Source organism: Neoarius graeffei, chromosome 15, assembly GCF_027579695.1.
Source record: "Neoarius graeffei isolate fNeoGra1 chromosome 15, fNeoGra1.pri, whole genome shotgun sequence".
NCBI classification, from domain to species: domain Eukaryota; kingdom Metazoa; phylum Chordata; class Actinopteri; order Siluriformes; family Ariidae; genus Neoarius; species Neoarius graeffei.
Window position 1 is genome coordinate 42,496,491 of NC_083583.1, and position 24,961 is coordinate 42,521,451.

A 24,961-nucleotide genomic window follows, 5' to 3' on the forward strand; every position below is an offset into this window, starting at 1 on the left:
ACCATGTTTCACTGTGGGAATGGTGTACTTTTCATCATAGGCCTTGTTGATTCCTCGCCAGATGTAGCGTTTAGTGTTGTGCCCAAAAAGTTCAATTTTGGTCTCATCATGCCACACAACTTTTTGCCAGAAGGTTTGGGGTGTGTCTCTGTGCAGTCTGGCATATCGTAGACGGGCTTCTTTGTGGCATTTGCGTAGAAGGGGCTTTCTTCTGGCAACTCTCCCATGCAGCCCATTTCTTCTCAAGAGTCTCCTAATTGTACTCTTTGAAACATCCACATCAACTTGTTTCAGAGAATCTTGAAGTTCACCGGATGTTATTTGGGGCTTCTTCTTTACATCACGCACAATTCTTCTAGCAGTGGTGGGTGAAATTTTTCTTGGTCTACCTGAACGGGCTTTGGTGTCTACAGAGCCCCTGACTTTCCACTTCTTGATTATTGTTTGAACAGTACTGACTGACATTTTTAATTGCTTTGATATTTTCTTATATCCCTTCCCTGATTTATAAAGTTCAACTATCTTTTCACGCAGGTCCTTTGACAATTCCTTTGATTTTCCCATGGCTCAATCTCAAAGATGACACGCAGCACTGGATGAGGGATAAAAGGTTCTCTCAAAAGTCCAGCAATTTACTGACTTTTATTTTCACCCACTAATTAGAAGAAAACAGATTACAGGTGAAGGTAGAGTCCTTTAATTGCCATTCAGTCCTGTTTATGTCAAATTGTGTACAGGTTTTCAGGCCAATTCACAGGGGTATGTAAACTTTTGATCAGGGTCATTTAGGTAGTTTTTGTTGTTTTCATGGTTTTCAAAGAGTAAACACAGTAATGAATGCAATAAATAGCTTCAGCCAACCATTAACCACAAGTGAAATAAAGGTTTTTTTATATTATCATTCAATTTCTCTTAGAAATAGGCAAGAAACGAAACATTCTGTTGGGGTATGTAAACTTTTGCCCACCACTGTATAAAGGACTTTCTTGAATTTTTTTAGTCAAATGTATCTTTAAATTAAGCTCTAAATCAGTATAATTTATTCTTGTGAAAGAAAGCCAGGACTACTTTTTCACAAGGATTTATGTTGCTGCTTCACAAAACCCTAAAGAAAGTGTAAGTAACTGGAATTGCTTTTATTTAAGCTGTACTGCTCTACTGCTGTAAAACTGGATAAATTGACATTCAAAAAGCTTTTGGTCTCGCCTCTGTATCATTTAGAAGACATTTAACATTACAGAGTAATGATCAGAGTTGTTAGTTCACCTTAGACAGTTGTGTGTAATCTGAATGTTGTTTTTTTTAACAGAATTATTCATCTGCCTCTAGACTTCTGTTCTTTTCTCTGTATAAGGAAATGTCAACATTCTTGTCATGACCAACTGCCTATGTATTACAGATGTGGTAAATAGAGGTTGAGGAAATAAAGGACACGGGGATATTGCTTTTGAGAACAAATTTGTCTCATTGCTCTTTGCTGTTTTGTTGGCACGTACTGAAGTTTGTTTTTTATGTTCCTATCATATGTGATGATTATTTGCATTGCGGAGTTATAAAGGCATGTTAACTCAAGCACTGAACTGAAGGGATTAAAGCAATGGTCTGTTCATCCCTTGGGTCACGATATTGTTGTCCTGAATGATGTTTGCCCAACGTTATGCATGAAACTGTATGATTTGAAGTTAACAGTGTCTATGCAGAGGTGCACAAAAGAGTAAACTTGGTGCCCAGGAGAGCCACTTATTCATTGTTGCCAGATGGACAAGTAGGTTCATCATCCAGATTAAGGAACTAATTTTAACTTCCTGTTAACTACGCCAAAACAAACATTTTCATTTGGTGTTTCTGTTTAAACCTAATGTGCTTCATGGAGGTGCGATGCTTCCAAATTCCACCATCTGCAGTACACATCAGCCAAGGCGTTGGTAGGAAGATTTTTACGAGGTAAACTAATTAGTGTGCACACATGACAGTTTTTTTGTAAAGAATCAGAAACACATCGGTGCAACTGAGCAAAATAAAGTGCATTGCTGTCATACAACTCTCCTGTTAGCACAACACACAGTCACCTCTCGGTTAAATATGGTGAAAGGAAATAAAGATGCTAGCCAGGTTTAAATCATATTCTTAATTGTGATGTGAGAAGGAAACACCACAGCTTATAACTGAAATTCACCAATAACTTGGTGACTTTTTTTTTTTTTTTGCCACGTTTGGAAACACAACGTGCTTCGTTAGAAATGTTATAAGGAAAGGATAAGCACATTATCATGCAGGTGTCCCCTTCTTGGGAATTCATTTACTCATTTGATTCTTTTATGGCCATATGTTACTACATTATGTTAGGCTACATCCACATTAATACGTTTTAGCCTTAAAACAGTGTTTTAAAAAGAAAAAGATCTCCGTCCAGATGAGCGCTTTAGCTTGTATCAGAAATAATCTCCATACATACTAACATGTCTGAAAATGCATTTTGCATGACCATTCATATACACTGGACATGTGCGTGCCGGTATAAAGTGGAAGCAGAAGGGTCACCTGATAGGAGTGTGAAGAATCAGGGAAGGATACGCTGTGACAAAACCCAGTCAGAATGCAAACGTGGGTGTGTGCGTTATCGTTTTCCAAAAGTCTCTGTTTCTGCTTGTCCAGACGCAAACACAATCTTGGAGTTTCCAAAAGTCACAGTTTTAGGTGCTCAGAAACTCCAGAGTAGTATAGATGCCAGGTGTAGGTTAGTTAGTTAGGCTGACGTGGGGCGGCCTTGGGCTGAGGTGCCCTTGAGCAAGGTACCTGACCCCTGACTGCTCCCCAGGCGCTCTGGTGTGGCTGCCCACTGCTCTGAGTGTGTGCGCGCGCGTGTTCACTGCTTCAGATGGGTTAAATGCAGAGGATGAATTTCACTGTGCTTGAAGTGTGCATGTGACCAAATAAATAAAGGTGTAAACAGAGCAAAAGTGACACCAAATACTAAAAATGTATTAATGTGGACATAGCCTTAGATAGCACTTTTTAGCCTGGTTAATTAGGTTTCCGGGCAACCAAAGCATTGGATTGGGTAAGAACACGGGCCTGGTGGGTTGGCCAATAAATTTAACATTTGTCCACCCCGATATAGCTGACAATATAACATTACAAGTTGCTACTTGTATATCTAAGTGAAATTAACTGTCGAATATAAATGATACAGAATATAGATTCTTTAAGTATAGTTTCAATCAAGCGAGTGCAAGCTCCCTCCAAACTCTCATTACACACCAAACATTTTCTCTATACATATGAAAAGCATGTTCACAGTATCACACTCAGAGAATCACACACATAGAAAAGTAAAAAACAAAATAAAAAACATTGTATGAATTACAGGAATGTTATCTCAAAGCACGCAGTTATTACTGGTTGACGTGGCGCTGTTAGTAGACAGAATGACGGGAGAACGACAGGAGAATGACGCTAGTGTAGTTTCAGCACAACGCTTCACACTGCAGCCCGCATGTGATTTTGGATCTGGATAAGACGAGGATCGAAGACACCAGTCACTTAAAAAGGTGGGAGGAAGTTTGGTCAGTTGAGCTGGAAGCCACGTCAAGCTTGAACAATCTCCGGAGTAGTCACACTCACTGCTGTGAACGAGACACGAGAGCAGCTGTTGCTGAACTGTACATATCATGATGCTGCGCCAGTAAAAGTATTTGTGCTTTCAACTGATCAAATACACATTCAGTATAGATGAGAACAGAAATATGATTGTATAAACCAGTACAAACATGCACAGGAGGTATAAACACTAAGACAACTGAACCTGAACCCTCTCCATGCTGATGACACCAGTGTATTAAAATCTACAGAAATAAACAAAACAGCTACGACAAATCAATCATGAGGGATTGTGAAATAACGAATGACACAACAAGAGTGCATTAGCCGCCAAATATCCAAACCAGACATCCCAAGCAGCTCTGCCACCACCAGTCACTTACTGTATCGCTGTCCTCATCCCCTGTGGGCAGAGTCCTAGACTCTGTAGCGTAGTGCAGAGGAGAATAAACCCAGCTCCTCTCCTCCAGAGGCTGCTTTAAGTAGCAGAGAGAGTGCAGTAGCCAGCGCAAGAAAGCAACAGAGCCGAGACGTGAAAGAGAAATAGAAAACAGTGCAGGAGGTGAGAGTTTGAGACAACACAGTAATGAAAGAAAGAAGAACTACATTAAAGAACCATTAAAACTCAAAAATGTGATTTTTGATCAGTGATTGGGTTTTAACATGGCGATAAATTCACATATTTTCTTAAAAAAAAAAGCTCAGTACTTCCATAAAAACTCATCTCATCTCATTATCTGTAGCCGCTTTATCCTTCTACAGGGTCGCAGGCAAGCTGGAGCCTATCCCAGCTGACTACGGGCGAAAGGCGGGGTACACCCTGGACAAGTCGCCAGGTCATCACAGGGCTGACACATAGACACAGACAACCATTCACACTCACATTCACACCTACGGTCAATTTAGAGTCACCAGTTAACCTAACCTGCATGTCTTTGGACTGTGGGGGAAACCAGAGCACCCGGAGGAAACCCACGCGGACACAGGGAGAACATGCAAACTCCACACAGAAAGGCCCTTGCCGGCCACGGGGCTCGAACCCAGGACCTTCTTGCTGTGAGGCGACAGCGCTAACCACTACACCACCGTGCCGCCCCTTCCATAAAAACTGATTTTTTAATTTAAAAAATTAATAATTAATACTACTGTTTATTAATAAAAAATATGCTAATTATTAGAAAGCAAGAATAAAGATAAACAGCCGGTTTGTTTGCTGGTGTAAAAAACAAAACAAAACAAAAAAAAAAACAATGAGAATCAAGATCCAGGTACGAAAGTCTCACCTGTATTTACCTGTGACAAATGTGAGCTAGTTTATTAGCAGTTAATTTACTAGCAGTTAACTAGCTAGCTAGTTATTTGAATAGCTACGATTAGCTCTTTGTTTCCTAATTTGCATACTCATGCATGCAACTTCCTTACATTTTTATATATATATATGTTCCTAGACCATTCATATTCAAAATGTCTTAAACAATAATTATTTATAATGTAGAAATATGTAAACATAATGTATAATTTTTTATAATTACACATTCTGTGGCACTTGTATTTTAATAATATTTAAGAAATAATAAAAACACTTTATTGAATGTGACAGATATCATCATTCCTCTACTGTTTTAATGTATAAGTGCCATTGCACTTGGGATTATGGTTTGTGAGATTCTGTCATGATGATGGTCTAACCAACAGGAAACCTTTTATAACATTATGTTCTATTAAAAGCAGAATTTTGCACCTGTCTGTTTTGCATTTTATTCAGTTTTGGAGTGTCTTTTTTTTTGCTGAAGGTTTTTATATTAGTTTGGATTTGTGCACACAACTAATCAAATTCAGATTTTTCGTATTAAAACCCTAAGCCTCCCATCTACTGTATAAAAGCAGTTAGTAATAAAAACAGGAAGAGGGGTAGCAGGCTGCAGAAGAGGGAACCAGAGTTGCGCTAATGAAATGGGAAGTGGGAAAGGCAGTGATGGCCAAGTTCACATTCTGGCTTTTTACATTTTAAAGAAGCTAAACATGTAAGCAGGAGTATGTGACTAATTTCTCTATTATGACAGCACTACAGTCACAATGTTCCACAGCAGGCTAGTTCACTACCAGGACTTACACTGTGACCTGGAGTTAGCCTCCTGTTGTGTGTAATGGTCTGGCAGACACAACAGCTACCATCAGAGAACTTACAGAAAAAAAATGGGTATTAATAAAAAATGAGAAGACAAATAACAGAATATAAAAGGTGCAACAGAGATAGATGCAAATCTTAAAATTGAGATCTGATCATGTAGTCATGTAAAGAGAGAAGTAGAGGGAAAAGAGAGGAACTTGGATTCAACTGATTACTTGCTCCTAACTCCAACTTTCAGGACAGCGTTAAGTTATTTTATACCACAATGCTGTCTGATTGGTCAAAAAGTGTTGATTAATTTCCAGCAGCACTTATGGTATTTCCAGATGCAAAGTTTATATTAATGCTCTCGATTTAATAAATTGTCAATTAACAACTTGCACATGGACTACTGTACATGGAATGTCCACCATACAAAACACGTGGGTAAACCACGTAATAATTGATTTGGTGAGGTTTTCTGTGAAGAGACATTTATTTAACATTTTTGGAAGGAGTCTCCAGTGTCAGCATGTTGTAACAAAATCACACGAAAAGCTGTAACTAAGTTTTTTTTGTCTGTCAGGATGGAGGAGTTTATGATTTGCGGTTTCTCTATACCATGACAAGCTGCATTTTTATTCTTATTAACTAGAGGAAGAGAGGAAAAGAAACCGAGGCTGGTGTTTGGAAAGACTCTTTATGCCTAATGTAAATGATGGAACGGGATTGTTTTATGGATGTTTTCAAACAATAATTATTTTCCTATAATGGCATGCTCCCAGATGTTATATTCCTTACATAATTTCCCACAGTTCAGTTATTTTTCTAGAACCCATTTCCTTCAGTGATGAAGAAGCAGCTTGAGTCATGCACACAGCAGTAGACTGATGTGACTGTAAACAAGACGATGGCTGACAGCTGTATTTCTTAGCAACAGGGATGACAAAAGTGCTTTCAGTAACATCCTCTGTTATGGCTGCTTAAGCACGGTTTTTACACGGTGAGAGGCCTTAAGACACACACGTACAGTACCAGTCAAAGGTTTGGACACACCAACTCATTCATAGGTTTTTCTGTAACAGTAAATAGAAAATAATAAATATTGAGTAAATAGCTCTATTCAACAACTGTAGTAATCCATATTATGTCAAGAACCGCTCAAATAAGTAAAGAGAAACGACATCCATCATTACTTTAACACATGAAGTGTCTTTAATAAAAATAAAAAAAAAAATCATTGAATTAGAAGGTGTGTCCAAATTTTGGATTGGTACTGTAGTAAAAAAAAAAAAATACACATTTCTAAAACCAATCTGAGCCTGTCTGAAACCAGGCACTAAAACGAGATGAAATATTGCATTTTCATGCAGAGGTTACAGCACACTGGAAAATCTGATGAAGGTATGCAGAAGGGAACAAAACCACACAGGTCACATGCAGTTTCGACCAGGCAGCATAATACAGCAGTGTGGACACACCGTGAAAATGAGTAGACAGTCTGAACGTTCCATCCATTATAATATATGAATCGAGTTCATTACTAACTTGAAGGTTTCCAAGCCAGAGGAGGAACACCCAGTTTGATAAAACATCAAAATCAAATTCAGCAAAAAATTGCATTTACATAATTTTCTTCTGAACCCAAATGTAATTGATTACCCAAGATGCATTTCATGTCTGATGTCAGCTTTTTTTAGTTTTGCACTAGGCTAATGAGGCTAATGTAGAACAAGTAATGAACTCTCCCCGATTCACATTCCTTTCTGAAAATATACAGTACATGCATACACTGTTTTATTGTACTGTGTGTTGTATTGGTTAAACACACGTACTTGTGGTTAATTAGCTTAATTTGCACTGAGAGAAATCTAATCTTTAATTGAAGTAAATTTACTCTATGAAAATTAAAAACCTTTATAAAATATATTTGAGATGAACAAAACCATGTCACAATTAATGGCACCCACAGATGTTCTCATCAGCATAATGTAACTGAAGCATGTTTACCGAGAGTGTCAATAATTCTGGTGCTGACTATAAAAAGGGAACAATCTTTACAAGGTCGAGCAGAGCCATCTTAAACTCAAGTTTTATTGTTGCACAAAATTGAGAGCAAAATTGCATTGGAAATCTGGATGATTATATAGTTCCAGTCTGAGTTTAAATGTGTATCAGTCTAAATCTCTAATTTACAAAGCTGTTTATTCAAAACGACAGTTGTTTCAAATTTGTGCATATTTTTACAAAACGGATTTTGGATGAGATAGACTTCCATTACTATTCTTTTAACAGTCAATTAATTTGAACCATTCCACTAATTACTTTGCAATAATATTTTTGCTCCTTTTTTTTGATGCAGAACTGTTTCTCGTCTGGCTTCAGTACACTTCAGGGGAAACAGTATTCTGTCAAAGACACCACACTCTCACACTGGTTTCTCACCAGGCTAACAACACCTGCGCCTCACACCAGCGATTCTGCAGACTGCACAGATTCACATCATCACCTCCAATCATGTTACAGGTCCAATAAACAGGGCTACGTTCTCTTATATTTATTGCAGGGTCACAAGAACCATTGCTTATAATCATGTTCCTGGTGCTAAGACTCCCAAACAATATGCAATATATAACAGTTAAATCAAATGTGGTTGTAGAATATGGAATACCTACCTTAGATCTGTTGGAAGATGAAATACAGTGGGGAAAATAAAGTATTTAGTCAGTCAGTCACCAATTGTGCAAGTTCTCCCACTTAAAAAGATGAGAGAGGCCTGTAATTTTCATCATAGGTATACCTCAACTATGAGAGACAAAATGAGAAAAAAAAAATCCAGAAAATCAAATTTTTAAAGAATTTATTTGCAAATTATGGTGGAAAATAAGTATTTGGTCAATAACAAAAGTTCATCTCAATACTTTGTTATATACCCTTTGTTGGCAATGACAGAGGTCAAACGTTTTCTGTAAGTCTTCACAAGGTTTTCACACACTGTTGCTGGTATTTTGGCCCATTCCTCCACGCAGATCTCCTCTAGAGCAGTGATGTTTTGGGGCTGTCGCTGGCCAACACGGACTTTCAACTCCCTCCAAAGATTTTCTATGGGGTTGAGATCTGGAGACTGGCTAGGCCACTCCAGGACCTTGAAATGCTTCTTACGAAGCCACTCCTTCGTTGCCCGGGCGGTGTGTTTGGGATCATTGTCATGCTGAAAGACCCAGCAACATTTCATCTTCAATGCCCTTGCTGATGGAAGGAGGTTTTCACTCAAAATCTCACGATACATGGCCCCATTCATGCTTTCCTTTACACAGATCAGTCGTCCTGATCCCTTTGTAGGAAAACAGCCCCAAAGCATGATGTTTCCACCCCCATGCTTCACAGTAGGTATGGTGTTCTTTGGATGCAACTCAGCATTCTTTCTCCTCCAAACACGACAAGTTGAGTTTTTACCAAAAAGTTCTATTTTGGTTTCATCTGACCATATGACATTCTCCCAATCCTCTTCTGGATCATCCAAATGCTCTCTAGCAAACTTCAGACGGGCCTGGACATGTACTGGCTTAAGCAGGGGGACACGTCTGGCACTGCAGGATTTGAGTCCCTGGCGGCGTAGTGTGTTACTGATGGTAGCCTTTGTTACTTTGGTCCCAGCTCTCTGCAGGTCATTCACTAGGTCCCCCCGTGTGGTTCTGGGATTTTTGCTCACCGTTCTTGTGATCATTTTGACCCCACGGGGTGAGATCTTCCATGGAGCCCCAGATCAAGGGAGATTATCAGTGGTCTTGTATGTCTTCCATTTTCTAATAATTGCTCCCACAGTTGATTTCTTCACACCAAGCTGCTTACCTATTGCAGATTCAGTCTTCCCAGCCTGGTGCAGGTCTACAATTTTGTTTCTGGTGTCCTTTGACAGCTCTTTGGTCTTGGCCATAGTGGAGCTTGGAGTGTGACTGTTTGAGGTTGTGGACAGGTGTCTTTTATACTGAAAACGAGTTCAAACAGGTGCCATTAATACAGGTAACGAGTGGAGGACAGAGGAGCCTCTTAAAGAAGTTGTTACAGGTCTGTGAGAGCCAGAAATCTTGCTTGTTTGTAGGTGACCAAATACTTATTTTACAGAGGAATTTACCAATTAATTAATTAAAAATCCTGCAATGTGATTTCCTGGATTCTTTCCCCCTGGATTCTTTCCTGGATTCTGTCTCTCATAGTTGAAGTGTACCTATGATGAAGATTACAGGCCTCTCTAATCTTTTTAAGTGGGAGAACTTGCACAATTGGTGGCTGACTAAATACTTTTTTGCCCCACTGTACATTAATGTAGAATGTCTGAAAGGCTCTAAAGACTCAGTACAGATCGAGTTCCAATGAAGTACAAGAATCAGCGCATACTATGATAAAAGGGTACTTACGAAGTAGATATCAGTGATTGGCACATCATCATCCTCGTCTACAGAAGAGTGGCTGTGGCAACCAGAGGCTTGACTAGCGCAGTCCAAGTCCACCACTATTTTAGGACCCGCAGGAACTGTGGAACAGGAAGCTTCAGCATGGAGCTCTGGTTCTTCACTGTCAGAGTGAAATGAGAAAGAAAAAAAGAGAGAATAACTTTGCATTCAATAAGGTGCTTTTGCACTTGGCACTTCTTCACAAACATCAATGCACATTTGATATGTAATCCTATGGGAAGTGACTGTGGGGGAGGGGGGTTGAAAAGTGCTGGCCACAAGATGATTGAAAATAGAAAAGTGTTGAGTGATATCAAGTGCTTTTTTATCCCTCAACTAATTAGGTTACAAATTTAAGAGCAAACAAGAAAAAAAAGAACATAGAGGACAGTGTGTTGATGAAAAATGAGTCTTGTTCGTGAGTGAATACAAGTATGATGTTGAATTCAAAAAGATTTTATTGCCAATACTCAAAACACTGAAGTATAACGAAAAGCAAGAACCTCTTATAATCTGATGTCCCAATTTAACTATCTGAATATAGTCAAGTTGCACCAGCAGCTATTCTTCTCTCGATTTTCTGCCTCTAAAAATCTACAGAAGGCAAAAAAAACCCTCCTCATTACAATAGTTAAACCAATCTTTTTTTAAAAAACTGATAATAATAAATCTAATTTAGACAGCAAACTATGCCAGTTAGTTAGCCAATAATAGAAGAGCATTATTTTATGCTTCTAGTTTTCTGTAAAAAAACAAAAATTAACATCAAGTGTGAGGACACTCTAAGGTCCCTCAGAGACTACAATAGAAAATCTATATCAGGAGACAGACTATTTATCATCACTGCTGGTATTAGACTGCACTACTGAAATTCATGCTATTATTTCATCTATTGCAATAACATTTTATCTAGGATCATGGATGTATATTGTAGAGATCAGAGCGGGTGGGTGGAGCACAGAAGTACGGCAGGCCAGAACTGAGTTCAAAAAACTCTTTATTTACAGCTTTTCACACTCTCCCAGCCACACACGCATGCACACACACAAGTCTTCTGGTTGGGGAGAGAGCCCTCTTCCTCTGCTCTCTCTCTCCTTTTATAGGGCACGGTCACTGGGGAAGACACACAAACACAGGTTAACTAACATCAGGTGCAGTGATTCTGCCACTTACCTTCCCTGACTCCGCCCTCCGTTCACAGACCGACGCTTGACCACGCCCCCGCTGCCACATATCCCCCACCACCCGACTCAGGCCGGGGAGCCGTCCGGCCTGCAGCTGACTCCCCCCCGACGGGAGAGGAAATCTGTCATGACCATCTGCGCCCCCGGCCTGTGGACCACCTTGAAATTAAACAGCTGGAGTGCCAAATACCAATGGGTGATCCGCGCGTTGGCATCCTTCATGCGGTGGAACCACTGGAGGGGTGCGTGGTCTGAACAGAGGGTGAAAGGGCATCCCAGTAGGTAGTAGCGGAGGGTGAGGACTGTCCACTTGATGGCCAGGCACTCCTTTTCTATGGTGCTGTAGCGGCCCTCACGCACCGACAGCTTCCTGCTGATGTACAGCATTGGACGATCCTCCCCCTCCACCTCCTGGGACAGAACAGCCCCCAGCCCCCTGTCCGACGCGTCCGTCTGCAAAGCAAAGGGGAGAGAAAAGTCAGGGGAGTGTAACAGTGGCCCCCCACACAGTGCAGCCTTTACCTCAGAGAAAGCCCGCTGGCATTGCTCCGTCCACTGGACCGGATCTGGTGCCCCCTTTTTAGTGAGATCAGTCAGCGGGCTGGTGACGTCCGAACAATTAGGTATAAACCTATGATAGTAGCCAGCCAGCCCCAGGAACTGTCTCACCCCCTTTTTGGTCTTGGGCCTCGGGCAGGCCGCAATCACTGCTGTCTTATTAATTTGGGGACGCACCTGCCCATTGCCCAAGTGGAAGCCCAGATACTGTACTTCCACCCGCCCAATCGCACACTTCTTTGGGTTGGCTGTGAGACCCGCTCGCCTCAGCAACCTAAGGATGGCCCTTAGGTGTTGTAAATGCCGCGGCCAGCCATTACTATAGATTATGATATCGTCCCGGTATGCGGCCGCATAGGTGGCGTGGGGGCAGAGGACCCTATCCATAAGCTGCTGGAACATAGTGGGCGCCCCAAACAGCCCAAAAGGAAGTGTGACAAATTGGTGTAAGCCAAACGGTGTGGAAAAGGCCGTTTTCTCTCGGGATAATGGAGTCAAGGGGATCTGCCAATATCCCTTTGTCAAATCCAGTGTTGAATAAAAATGAGCCGTACCTAGTCAATCAAGCAACTCGTCAATACGAGGCACTGGGTACGCATCGAATTTAGACACTGCATTGACTTTTCTATAGTCCACACAGAACCGGACCGACCCATCGGCCTTGGGAACCAAGACCACCGGGCTGTTCCAGTCACTGTGGGACTCCTCGACGATGCCCATGTCGAGCATGGCCTCGAGTTCTTCCCAAACCACCTTTTTCTTGTGTTCGAGAGCCTGTAAGGGCGGCTGCGCACTACCACCCCCGGGGGCGTCTCAATGTGGTGTTCTATGAGGCAGGTGCGGCCGGGCAGGGGCGAGAACACGTCCGAAAATTCGGTCTGCAACTGGGCAACCTCCGTGAGTTGGGTCGGGGAGAGGTGGTCTCCACAGGGGACCGGAGTGGTAAGCGATGTCAATGTTCCTTTTTGAACCTCCAGCCCCAGCTCTGCCTTCTCCGGAAACAACAACACCAACACCATGGGGACCTCCTCATTCCAAAGTTTTAGCAGATTGAGGTGGTAAATCTGTAGCGCCCCACCCCTGTCTGTTCGCCTCACCTCATAGTCGACGTCCCCGACTTGCCGTGTGACCTCAAAGGGTCCTTGCCACTTGGCGATCAATTTGGAGCTCGACGTGGGCAACAGCACGAGTACTTTATCTCCCGGTGCGAACTCCCTAAGGCACGTGCCCGTGTCGTACAGGCGGATTTGCCGTTCTTGGGCCTGCTGCAAATTCTCCTGGGTTAGGTGTGTGAGCGTGTGGAGTTTTGCGCACAGATCGATAACGTATTGAATTTCGTTTTTGCTTGTTGAAGGTCCCTCTTCCCAATTTTCCCGCAGTACATCTAGGATGCCACGCGGCTTATGCCCATATGATAATTCAAATGGGGAGAACCCCGTGGAGGCTTGTGGGACCTCTCGCACTGCAAGTAACAGGGGCTCGAGCCATTTATCCCAGTTGCGTGCGTCCTCGCGTACAAATTTTTTAATTCTGTTTTTGAGGGTGCGATTAAACCGTTCGACTAAACTGTCCGTTTGTGGGTGATAAATGCTGGTGCGGATCGGCTTAATTCCCAGTAACCCATGCAATTCGCGCAGTGTGCGCGACATAAACGTAGTGCCTTGATCAGTCAGAATCTCTTTGGGGATTCCAACTTGGGAGATGACGTGGAAGAGTGCTTCTGCAATACTACATGCTGAGATACTGCAAAGAGGCACTGCTTCCAGATATTGCGTTGCATAGTCCACCAGAACTAACATAAAGCGATACCCTCGTGTTGACTGATCTAATGGCCCGACGAGATCCATCCCAATTCTTTCGAACGGGGTCTCGATTAATGGCAGACAGCGCAAAGGCACTTTTGGAATGGCCGCTGGATTTACTAACTGGCATTCGCGGCAAGCCGTACACCACCTACGGACATCGCCGCGAATCCCTGGCCAATAGAACCGGGCCACTATTCAGGCTAGTGTCTTATCCTGCCCCAAGTGTCCAGCCATGGGATTAAAGTGAGCCACCGGGAATATAAATTCCCGGTGGCTCTTTGGGATCAAAAGCTGTGTGATCGGCTCCTTAGTCTGAGTGTCCTGCGTCACTCGGTATAATCTATCCTTCATAATGGAAAAATAGGGGAAGGACGGGGTGACATTTGGCTGGAGCATTTGACCATCGATTACTCTCACTTGGTCAAACGCATGCCGCAGAGTCTCGTCTCGTGACTGCTCTAATGGGAAATCCGCGAGGGATTCCCTGAGAGAGGGAGGAGGAGCCTGCTGCTCCTCACTCTGACGCGGTGATGACATAGATGGCTCTGTGACAGCTGCTCCCGCCAATGCCACACTGGGACCTCCCCTGCTGAACTACGGCAGGCCCCACTCTTCACTAAATGAGTCATTAATTCCCGAAATCCCGGCCAATCAGTCCCCAAAATTATCGAGTGGGTAAGGCGAGGATTAACCGCTGCCTTTACTCTAAATTTCTCCCCTCGAAATAGAATGTGGACCGACACTAAAGGGTAGTTGTGAACATCCCCGTGCACACACAACACCTTCACCAATTGTGCTCTCCCCAATGCCTCGTCTTGCACCAGGCTTTGGTGGATTGAGGTCTGATTACAGCCGGAGTCCACCAAAGCCTGATACGTATCCCCTTGGATACTCACTGGTATGCGATACGCTCCGGCCCGATCGAGGGCGGTCCCTGGCATGTCGGGGATCCGGACCACCGCACCCACCTCCATTGCCGAGCACTGATGCTGGAGGTGCCCCGGCTCCCTGCAGCGCCAGCAAACCGGCCCGGGCTCTCTCTCTGCACCGGTGTTCCGGAGCTCACTCACCTGAGGGGGGGGGGGAGAGACAGACACGGAAGTGGGAAACGGTAGGGCACCAGGGGTGCGGCGGGCCAGCTGGGGTGGAGCTGGCCCCCGCCTCCGCGGTGGGGGAACGGGGCGAGGACGAGGAACAGAAGGGGAGGGGGGGAGAGAGAGAGAGAGAGAGGAGAGGGGAGAAGAGGAGACATGCTGTCCTGCCGTTGGAACAGCCGCCAAATGGTCCTCCGCCAGCTCGATGGCCTGGTCCAGCGACGCCGGGTGATGGCACTGGACCCACTCCGCTGTTCCATCGGGAAGTCGGGCGATGAATTGTTCCAGCGCCACCAGATCGACGATTCCCTCGGCATCGCAGTTGTCGGCCCTCAGCCACCGCCAGCAGGCGTCCCAGAGTTGCTGGCCAAACGCGAACGGCCGGCCGACCTCTTCCAGGCGCAGAGCGCGGAAGCCAGGGCTTGAAATGAACTTTTTTTCTTTGTGTCCCCCAGTAGTCCCGAATTCTGTGTTGTATTGTCCCGAATGGAAGCAATAGTGTCCCCATTTTTTTCCTCTCTGAAATAACCAGTGGTTAATATTATCATATGAAGTTACTATTATATTTGTAACTATGCGATTTTGAACCCTTTATATCATTTTTACAATAAGTCACAAAACACAAGTGACACATGTCCTATACATCATCTACTTCAAAATTAGTTATTGCATTTTCAGTTTATTAAACTTTGGCGATCTCACTGTATGAATAGATACCCGTTTATTTAAAGGGGCCAACTAGCTCATTCAGAAAATGTTTCAACTCCCTACATCTGCAGTACACTTTAGTTGAAAATAAGACCCCTTTTATGTTCATTTCATCTACTTGTACCTTGAATATCTGTTGGCATTTATAAGGCCAACTTATAATTTTTACCATTACCATTATCCATTTTTATGAACTTTCCGTTATCCATTACCGTTATCCATTTTTCTGAACTTTCGCTGCCGAAACGTGGGTGCAAATGTTAGCAACATCAACATAGTGCCAAGTCCTGGCCTAGTTGTGCTGCTGACTGACTAAACTTTCTGAACTAGAAAGACACCAAGAAAACTCACTTATTCTGTTGAACGGTATCTTCCGTCAATATCATCCACATCATTCCTGTTGTATTTTATAACGTGTCTAACAGTGTTCATTAAGTTCATTCAGTTGCTAGCGTTGCCTGCAGACCAGCCCTATCCACAGTAGTTCCTACCTAACCATAGCATCATAAGTCATAACCTAATAATCACAAATAACTTACCACATTGACAGGCGATGACACTTTGGATCCTGAAGGTCCCGGAGACGTTATGTCTGGGCTTTCAGTTTCTTCCCCGCGGCCGGTCCGCTTCAACCACTTCAGCATTTTTGTTCTGGCAAGAGTCGGCGCAGCGTGTGCGGTAGCAATTCCATTCCAAGTCCATATAACGCGGACTCCGGCCGAAGATTCTAGAACAGAATGCGCTGCTCTGTAGCCTACTGATGCAGGTGCATCGAAAGTGTAGCTACTATGTATTTTTCGCTGTTAACGTTTTAAAATTAAAATTGACAAATTAGGTGAATGTCTACGTATGTGTTACGGCTTTGTAAATAATATTAATGTAGAACTTTTTTCCTAGATCTATTTTTTTCCATTGTCCCGGGATTGTCCCAGATATGATAATTTTGTGTCCCGATGACATTTTTTATGGTCCCCGGGACGTCGGGACACCGTTAGTTTCGAGCGCTGGCGGAAGCGCTGCCGTTGTTGCTCCAGGGTGCGCCCCACACGCTGGAGGACGGTCTGGCGGAGGTCGGCGTAAACCAGCCAGCTGTCGGTGGGGAGCTGTAGTGCGGCCAGCTGCGCCTCGCCTGTTAGCAGGGGGAGGAGGCGCGCCGCGCGCTGTTCCACCAGCCAGCCCCAGGCCTCTGCTGCCTGTTCAAAGAGCACGAGGAAGGCCTCGGGATCGTCGTGCGGGTCCATCTTCGTTAGGGTGAGGTGGGGAGGACCCGCAGCGGTGGTGGACCCCGCTGACGCGAGTAGGTGCCGGAACGCCTGGCAATCTTCCTGCTGTGCCAGCACCAGGGCCTCGAATCTTTGCTCCTGTTCCTTCCGGAGGGTGACCAGCGCCTGGTGCTGGCTCTGTTGGGCCGTGGTGAGGGCATGGATCAGGTCCTTGAAGGGGGAGGACTCCATGGGGCTGTTCTCCTCTGTGCTCCGGTCCCTGGTTTTGGCACCACTGTAGAGATCAGAGCGGGTGGGTGGAGCACAGAAGTACGGCAGGCCAGAACTGAGTTCAAAAAACTCTTTTTATTTACAGCTTTTCACACTCTCCCAGCCACACACGCACGCACACACACAAATCTTCTGATTGGGGAGAGAGCCCCCTTCCTCTGCTCTCTCTCTCCTTTTATAGGGTGCGGTCACTGGGGAAGACACACAAACACAGGTTAACTAACATCAGGTGCAGTGATTCTGCCACTTACCTTCCCTGACTCCACCCTCCGTTCACAGACCGACGCTTGACCACGCCCCCGCTGCCACATATATATTTTGCACTTGTATAAAACGGTTATTATATTTATTATTTAAATTATAAGCGACATAAGCATCGGCAAAATGCAAACCCCCTTAAGCTAATGCAGCCTTTCTCAACCGGGGTGCCGTCTGGCTTCGTTAGGGGTGCTGTCAAAAAATTATATATTCTAACATTGAAATAAATAAAATGAATTAAAATTAAAAAAAACGATAGTTACACTAATGCAGATCATCACCGCCTCATGCATCATCAAAATTTGTCTCATGGCCCCCTTTCCCATGTCACAACGTCACTGCCGGGGTCAGCGTATGGTCAGCGTGACTGCGTATATTTTATATGGGGGTGCCTTGAGAATTTGCATACTTCTGAAGGGTGCCGTGACTGAAAAAAGGTTGAGAAACACTGAGCTAATGAACCAAAGGCTTAATAGTTCCCACCACAGGACCAAGCTACAACAGGTGAGCAGAGCTAGAAGCCGCAGATCAGGCAGATGACTAACTCCCCTCTCCTATAACTCCTTCTTTATCTTTAACCCATATGGTCACATACCTACAGTCTCAATGACCTTCCTCCTGACCCTCAAAACACTTTTAATCAACTGCTTCACACACCACAACAGAGGGACAGACAGATGTTGCAAAAAAAAAAAATACCCTTCCAAGTTAAATCATCAACGCAAACCCTGTTAACCAGCATGTAAGGGCAGTGTGAATTCACTAGGACACAGACTGAGGAGTCAAATCAGGGTAGTCCAATGCTAAATAAGGCTTTGTGTTCTATTTATATGACATAATGAGAGTGGTGGTGTGTTAAGGCCATTGCACAACAGGCTGCATAACTGCTGAATGAAAAAAATCCATACAAGAGCAACAAAATTATATAGCCACTATTCTACGTCCAAATATGTTGCCCTGTATTTTTGTCTCCGGTGTTAAAAACTAAAAACAAATCATGATTATTGATCCTCAGTTAAAGCTTATTGTGTTTCTATCAAAGAACAAAGAGCTTGATAATAATAATAATAATAATAATAATAATAATAATAATAATAATAATAATAAAAGCTTATCCGACAGTGTTGTTGAATTTTCAGACACTATTGATTAGATTTCTAGAACAGCAGTTCTGACAGTAGTGCTGACTGAAAGTCAAATGACAGGATTACAGTAATACGCTCCTTCTAATATCTTATCAGTTCAATAGAAACAGCTACTTCACATGGACTTGCATGCTCCACATAATCTAAACCCAAAAGACTGGTTATAAATGTGTTCTTGTATAACAAAGATATCGCCCTGTTGTTCAGAGGTTGCAAGTTTGAACCCTGACAATACCATCGCCATCCGTGGCCAGGAGTCCAAGAGCGCAAAACTAGCCATACTCTCTGGATGGGAGGGATGACACACTCTCTCCCCCCTGTCAATCACAGCATCACTAAGCAATTGTGAGTGTCTGTGAGCTCATACATGTGGAAGAGGGCTTTTCACTGAGTGCGTTATGTCGCCTGTGAGACAGAATGAGCAGCAGTTTGAAAAGATGTGGTTGGCTGGCTTTCCGGGTGTCGGAAGAAGAATGCAATAGCTTTTGCCATCTCCAGTTGGTAACCATCATACAACAGGGGACACCTGACTAGTAGATGGGAATTTGCCAAGATAATGGAGAGAAAAATCGCGGGGGGGGGAGGCCCCCAAATGTTTCATTCCATGCATAAAGACTTGTGCATGGAATAAGTAATAATGTGGAAAAATATATGGTAAGAAATTTTTCAGACTGTGGTTGTAAGTATCGTACATTAAACACCAAAAATGTTAAAATCTTCATTGAGTCAAGGCAAGTTTTTCTGTGCTGCAAATTTGGATGGTTCAAATGACTACTTTTATTCTGACTTTGATTTTCTAATATTTACAAAACTTCATGCATGTTTTTGAAGACATTATGTGCACAGAATAATGTGTTTTCCAGAGCCATTAAACAAATATAAAACATCCATTTTGTTATGCAAATGCTGTTACGCTAATAATTACCTTGTCACTGGAGAAGGTTGTGGTGCTAAGAGCGTGGGCTCACTGTCTTGTCTCTTCAACTCCACCTCTACTGTGATGGTCTGCTGATCTTCCTCCTGAGTCCTACAATCACACCAGCAGAGGGTGCCAACATGCACCAAAGCACCATTCAGTAACTAATGAGAATAAAGAATGGAGTGTAACTTTTTTTGTTGTTTTTTTTACTGCCTGTCTGTCCAAATAAACTGATGGACTTTCATTCTTGGGAGAAATATAAGGAGTTTTTTTTTTTTTAAACAAGAATGAAATAGTCAAATCAACTTACGGTCCATCTTGGCTAGACTGGGTGTGTCTCCTGGGAAAGAAAACACAAGCAGCATTATAGCATGCTCAGACAGGACAGCTGGAAACAATGTGTGTGTGTGTGTGTGTGTGTGTGTGTGTGTGTGTGGTGGTGGGGTTGGTTACCTGTAGCGGGGGTGCTCAGAAGTGTCAGATGGGGAGCGCTCGGGAATGGAGAGAGAGGTGGTGGAGGAGAGTGTGGTGGCGATGGAGGCTGTGGTGGCATCCTCAAATGATGGAGGTGTGCAGGGAAGCACGTCTGAGCGACCTGAGAGAGAGAGGACACACACACACACACACAGATTCCATGAACAGTTGTTTATTCATTCGTTGATTAAACATTATTAGGAAAGGTTGTGAGAACACTTCAAGTCTGCATAATATCCTTTACCTGTGAGCCTATTTGTTTAATAATCTTAAAAGCAAATCAAGCTGATTAAAATTCTTATAGAAACATTAAAAATTCAACTATAACATTAAATTGTTAAAACGTATATAAACACAGTAGGGAAAAAAATGCACCCACACATAGACTCCAGGTTAAAACAAAATAGTGACAGTTCAAAACTCATGTCATTTCAAACCACTCCCTTAAGAAAAAAACAAAACCTTCATTCAGGCAGCTTTTATAAACACCGATACTGAGGCTGCCATGCTGCAATTTTTCTGAGAACCAGAATGAAAGAGAATCAGAATGAACAGGTGAAAATATGGATGTTTACCTTCGTCCTCCAGTGTGGGGAAGCTGTGGGCACCTCGGAGGTCGAAAATGCTGTCGTCTCTCTCAGAGGGAAGCTGGCTGATGGACCATGCAGCGCCAGGCCCTGAGTATCTTGACACAGCCAGGCCTCCACGACCACGTTTTGAGGGAGAGGATTTCAAGGCTGGAATAGAAACAGGACTGTTGTTATGGCTTTCAAGAAACAAAATGCTCACATATACTTCCATGACATGGCATGATTAGCCATAACATGATTTGTATCTGATATTTGCTTCTTTAGTTTTGCATTGGAGGAATGAGGCTAATGTAGCAAATGCAATGGAAGCCTATGTCAACAGAAAATGATTTTGCAGCAAATGTTGGGCACTTTGTTGGAGAACATCAGATTTCAGGTGTCGGGCAGTGGGGGAACAGGTGACAGTGGAAAATAATTAAAGATAGGGAAAAAGATTTGTTTGAGACATCTTAAACAGAGAAAAAGGCTTTGTCAAAAATCACAGGAAAATATTTATATGTAGTTTATACACATGCTGTCCACTTATAAGGAACACCTATACATTCATGCAGTTATCCAATCAGCTAAGCGTGTGGCAGTAACACAATGCAAAAAAAAAATTCATGCAGATACAGGTCAAGAGCGCCACTTACTGTTCCCATCAAACATCAGAATTAAGAAAAAGTGTGATCTCTGGGACTTTGATTGTTGCATGGAAGTTGGTAACAAATGGGCTGGTTTGAGTATTTCAGAAACTGCTGATATGCTGGGATTTTCACAAACAACATTCTTTCAAGTTTACACAGAATGGTGTGTGTGTGGGGGGCACAACTGAATAAGTAACAGTTTTGGGGGTGGAACTATCTTATTGAAAAGAGAAGTCAGAGGAAAATGGCCAGGTTCAAGCTGCCAGGAAGGCTATAGTAACTCAATCACCCTATACAACCGTGGTGAGCAGAAACGCATCTCAGCATGTTTAAAAAAAATTAAAAATTCAACCTTGAGGTGGATGGGCTACAACAGCACAAGATCACACTGGGTCCCACACTTTGTCAGCCAAGAACAAACAGATGAGGCTATCATGGGCACAGACTCACCCAAACTTGAAAGATGAAGATTATGAAAAAAAAAATTAGCTAGTCTTTTTCCTGTCTTCAACTGTCCAGTTTAGGAGAGTCTGTGCTCATGACAGCCTCAGATGCTTGTTCTTGGCTGACAGGAGTGGAACTTGATGTGGTCTTTTCCTGTTGTAGCCCATCCACTTCAAGGTTTGATGTGTTGTGCGTTCCGAGATGCTTTTCTGCTCATCATGATTGTAAAGAGTGATTATTTGAGTTATTATTTGACTTCTTGTCAGCTCAGACCAGTCTGCTCATTCTCCTCTGATCTCGCTCATCAACAAGGTGCTTCTGCCTGCAGATCCTGCACTCACATGATGTTTCTTTGTTACCACACCATTCTGTGTAAACAAAGAAACATCCCATGAGTGATGTTATATGCTTGTGCACATATATTTGGGTATCTGGAGCGCCTACCAAACCCAACAAGAGTGCTCTGAGATCACAACATCCCTCGGTGGGAACTGTGCCGTAACTCTGGTAAAATGCGACCGAATTGAACAAAATAACAAACTGCGTACTACCAACATACAATAATGCCTTTTGCCAAGTTTGGTGAAATTCCTCCACAAATTGTGAGAGGAGTTGATTTCAGAAGGAAAACACACTCTCATGAAACTGTCAAATTATACTTTTGTTAATCAAGGGCTGTAACTCTGGCAAAATGTGACCCAATTTAATGAAATTACAATATGCATATTACTGACATATAACAAAGAATCCTGCCAAGTTTCGTGAAATTCCTCCAAAAATTGTGAGAGGAGTTGATTTCAGAAGGTGAACACCCTTCCTGGGATAGACAGACGGACAGACGGAAATCACCGCGACATAATCCCCTTTCGGGCCTTTCGGCCAGCGGGGGATAAAAACTCTGAAATAAGGCAACCCAGTTAGTTTTTTTTTTGGCCACCTATTACAGAAAACACGTGGTTCAGCAAGTGTTCAGATTTGGCTCCCCTTACTATGTCACAAGGGGAGCTCGTTAGAATAATGCCACACCCTCATTTTTCACTCACTGTATCTTCACTCACTGCTTGTGAACTGCCTTTGTGAATGAATATTCATGAGGAAAGTTTTACCTGACTGGCCGGCAGAAGAGGGTGGGGTAGGGTGAACGATGGCTCATTATCATTTCAAGGATTAGGCTCTCAAATCAGCCATTCTGAACAGGGCTGTTTAGAAAATCAATTCAATTTTATTTGTATAGTGCTTTCAACAATAGATGTTGTCACAAAGCAGCTTTACAGAAATATATAAATTCCAGATATAATTTTTAAACATATATATGGATAAACTGTAAATTTATCCATAATGAGCAAGCCTGAGGCGACGGTGGCAAGGAAAACCTCCCGAGACAACATGAGGAAGAAAACTTGAGAGTAACCAGACTCAAAAGGGAACCCATCCTCATTTGGGTGATAACAGATAGTGTGATTATAAACAAATAACTCACTTCTATAACTGTGTCCTATATGGACAAAAAGTGCAATTGTGCAACCACGAAATTCATTATAGTTTTGAGGAAGATCTGTATCTGCATGATTTTTTAGAACTGCGCTGCTGCCACGAGTGGCTGATAAGTGCATGAACGTGCAGATGTTCAGCACTTGTTAAATGCGGATTCCCAATTTTTAAGTGATCAAATGTAGTTGGACAAACTACCAGTCATAAATTAAATTGTCATTTTTAATAGTTGGTTGTAAAACCTTAGCAGTCATCCAAGTCTGGAACCCACAGACATCACCAGACGCTGGGTTTCTTCCCTAGTGATACTCTTCAAAGCCTTTATTGCAAGTGTGTTCAGTTCCTGCTTGTTCTTTGGGTCGTTTGTCTTTGGTTTGCCTTCAGCAAGCAGAATGCATACTCAAATGGTTTCAGATTGGGCAAATGACTTGGCCATTGCAGAATATTCCACACCTTAAAAAAACTCTTGGACTGCTTTTGAAATATGCTTTGGGTCATTGTCCATTTGCACCATGAAGTGCCATTCACTGACCTGACTGTATATCATACAACTGTATAATCAATCAGCACATCATCAAACAAGTTTTGAAGCAGACTTACAAGTGCTCTTCCGAAATACAGTGCTGCTCATAAATCTGAAGAATCTGTCTGCATAGAAAGAAGGCCGGTGAACAGAAACTGTGTCCTAAAAAAACAAAACAAAACAAAACAAAACAAAACAGAATAACTAAGAGTTAGAAAAATGAAAATTTACAACTTATTCTAACTGCATCATTCATCTGAATATTTCCTTCAGCCTGATCATTAGTATCTCAAGAAAAGTCCTGACAACATCTGCATGAAAAACACACTTCCTGATGAGGCTCAAAGATATAGAGGGATCCCGCATGACGTCACCGCGCCGCGAGATTTCGGTAGTCGCCATATTGGAAGACCAAGTACACATCTATGCAAGTACATACATACATAAAACAAACTACACCTGAAATGTAGCCAGGGCCGGTTCTGCCCTAATCTGGACCCGGGTGCAACATCGCGCAACACCCCCCCCCAAAAAAAACCACACCAGTCTAAATCAGGACAACCAGTGTTCGAACTACGGGGGTACTCGGGGGATCCGAGATCCCCTGAAACAGACATGAGATCCCTTGAAAACATGATTTGGGAAATGTTGGGGGGGGGTCTCTAAAATATTGGCAAAATGATGTTTATTGACATCGCAATCGTGTGTAACGGGAAGCATTTGCATATCCGAAGTGTTGTGTTTACATCAAAGATAAAATAAACCGATATGACAACGACTGCTGCTGCCAGGTTGGTTGGTGAGTAGCCTGACTGTTTTTTTTCTTGCGTGTGGTATCATTGTTGACGCGAGGTTGTTTTTTGAACATGCCAATGCGGACACGATTTCCCCTGATGAGTTATGACTTCAGACGCGATGCGTGTGTGGAAGTGTGGAGTCCGCGTGATATGTGCGTAAGATAGGCTTCTCATGTGTTTGGAGATCCGCGCTCCAAGACAAGCGCAAGCACCCCCCCAAGGGAAAAAAAGGGACCCCCCGAAAATATCAGCATAGTTCGAACACTGAGGACAACCATCACATAACTATAACTATAAACATTTTAGATCAACTATTTTAACTCAATGGGCTATAATAAATAAGCCTGCAGGCAGCCACGGCGGGCTGCCTCAGAAAAGTAACCATTCAATGACACAACTGAAAGCCTGCAGCCACGGCGGGCTGCCTCAGAAAAGTAACCATTTGTCCTACCTTAAAACTTGTTTTGCATTTTCTGCCTCCTTTTTTGTATTTTTGACCCTGCGTTTATTTTCTTTCCTTTTCTGAAAACCCGATTTGTGTCCAGACATTTTGTTCTGCTTCCAACGAACTAACTCGTCAGGTCTCGTCTCTCGAGTCCGCGATGAAGGGCAACAATTGATACATTTTTACAAACAGCCAATAAACAGCCAATAGGGAGGTTGCAACGTTCAGGCTCTCCTTTGCTCA

At 43.0% G+C, this 24,961-nt stretch overlaps 1 protein-coding gene across 5 annotated transcripts in view; it reads right to left on the minus strand.

Moving 5' to 3' along the window:
* Positions 1-967: 967 nt before the first annotated feature.
* The window catches only part of pip5k1ca (phosphatidylinositol-4-phosphate 5-kinase, type I, gamma a), a 93,006-nt gene continuing 69,012 nt past the window's right edge, over positions 968-24,961 (minus strand). Inside the window, exons 11-18 of one of the 5 annotated variants that reach the window (XR_009656689.1) lie at positions 23,554-23,638; positions 20,378-20,539; positions 19,782-19,923; positions 19,639-19,668; positions 19,335-19,436; positions 16,053-17,010; positions 14,608-15,324; positions 11,399-11,801 (exon numbers count right to left, since the gene is read on the minus strand). Coding sequence is in view for 4 of the 5 variants with exons in the window: in XM_060941359.1 (XP_060797342.1) it covers positions 16,413-17,010; positions 19,335-19,436; positions 19,639-19,668; positions 19,782-19,923; positions 20,378-20,539; positions 23,554-23,638 (1,119 nt within the window). In the remaining variant the exon portion in view is untranslated. Of the gene's footprint in view, positions 3,627-10,128; positions 10,286-11,398; positions 11,802-14,607; positions 15,325-15,770; positions 17,198-19,334; positions 19,437-19,638; positions 19,669-19,781; positions 19,924-20,377; positions 20,540-23,553; positions 23,639-24,961 lie in introns of those variants that run through there. The other 4 variants (XM_060941360.1, XM_060941359.1, XM_060941358.1 and 1 more) reach the window with 4 other exon arrangements.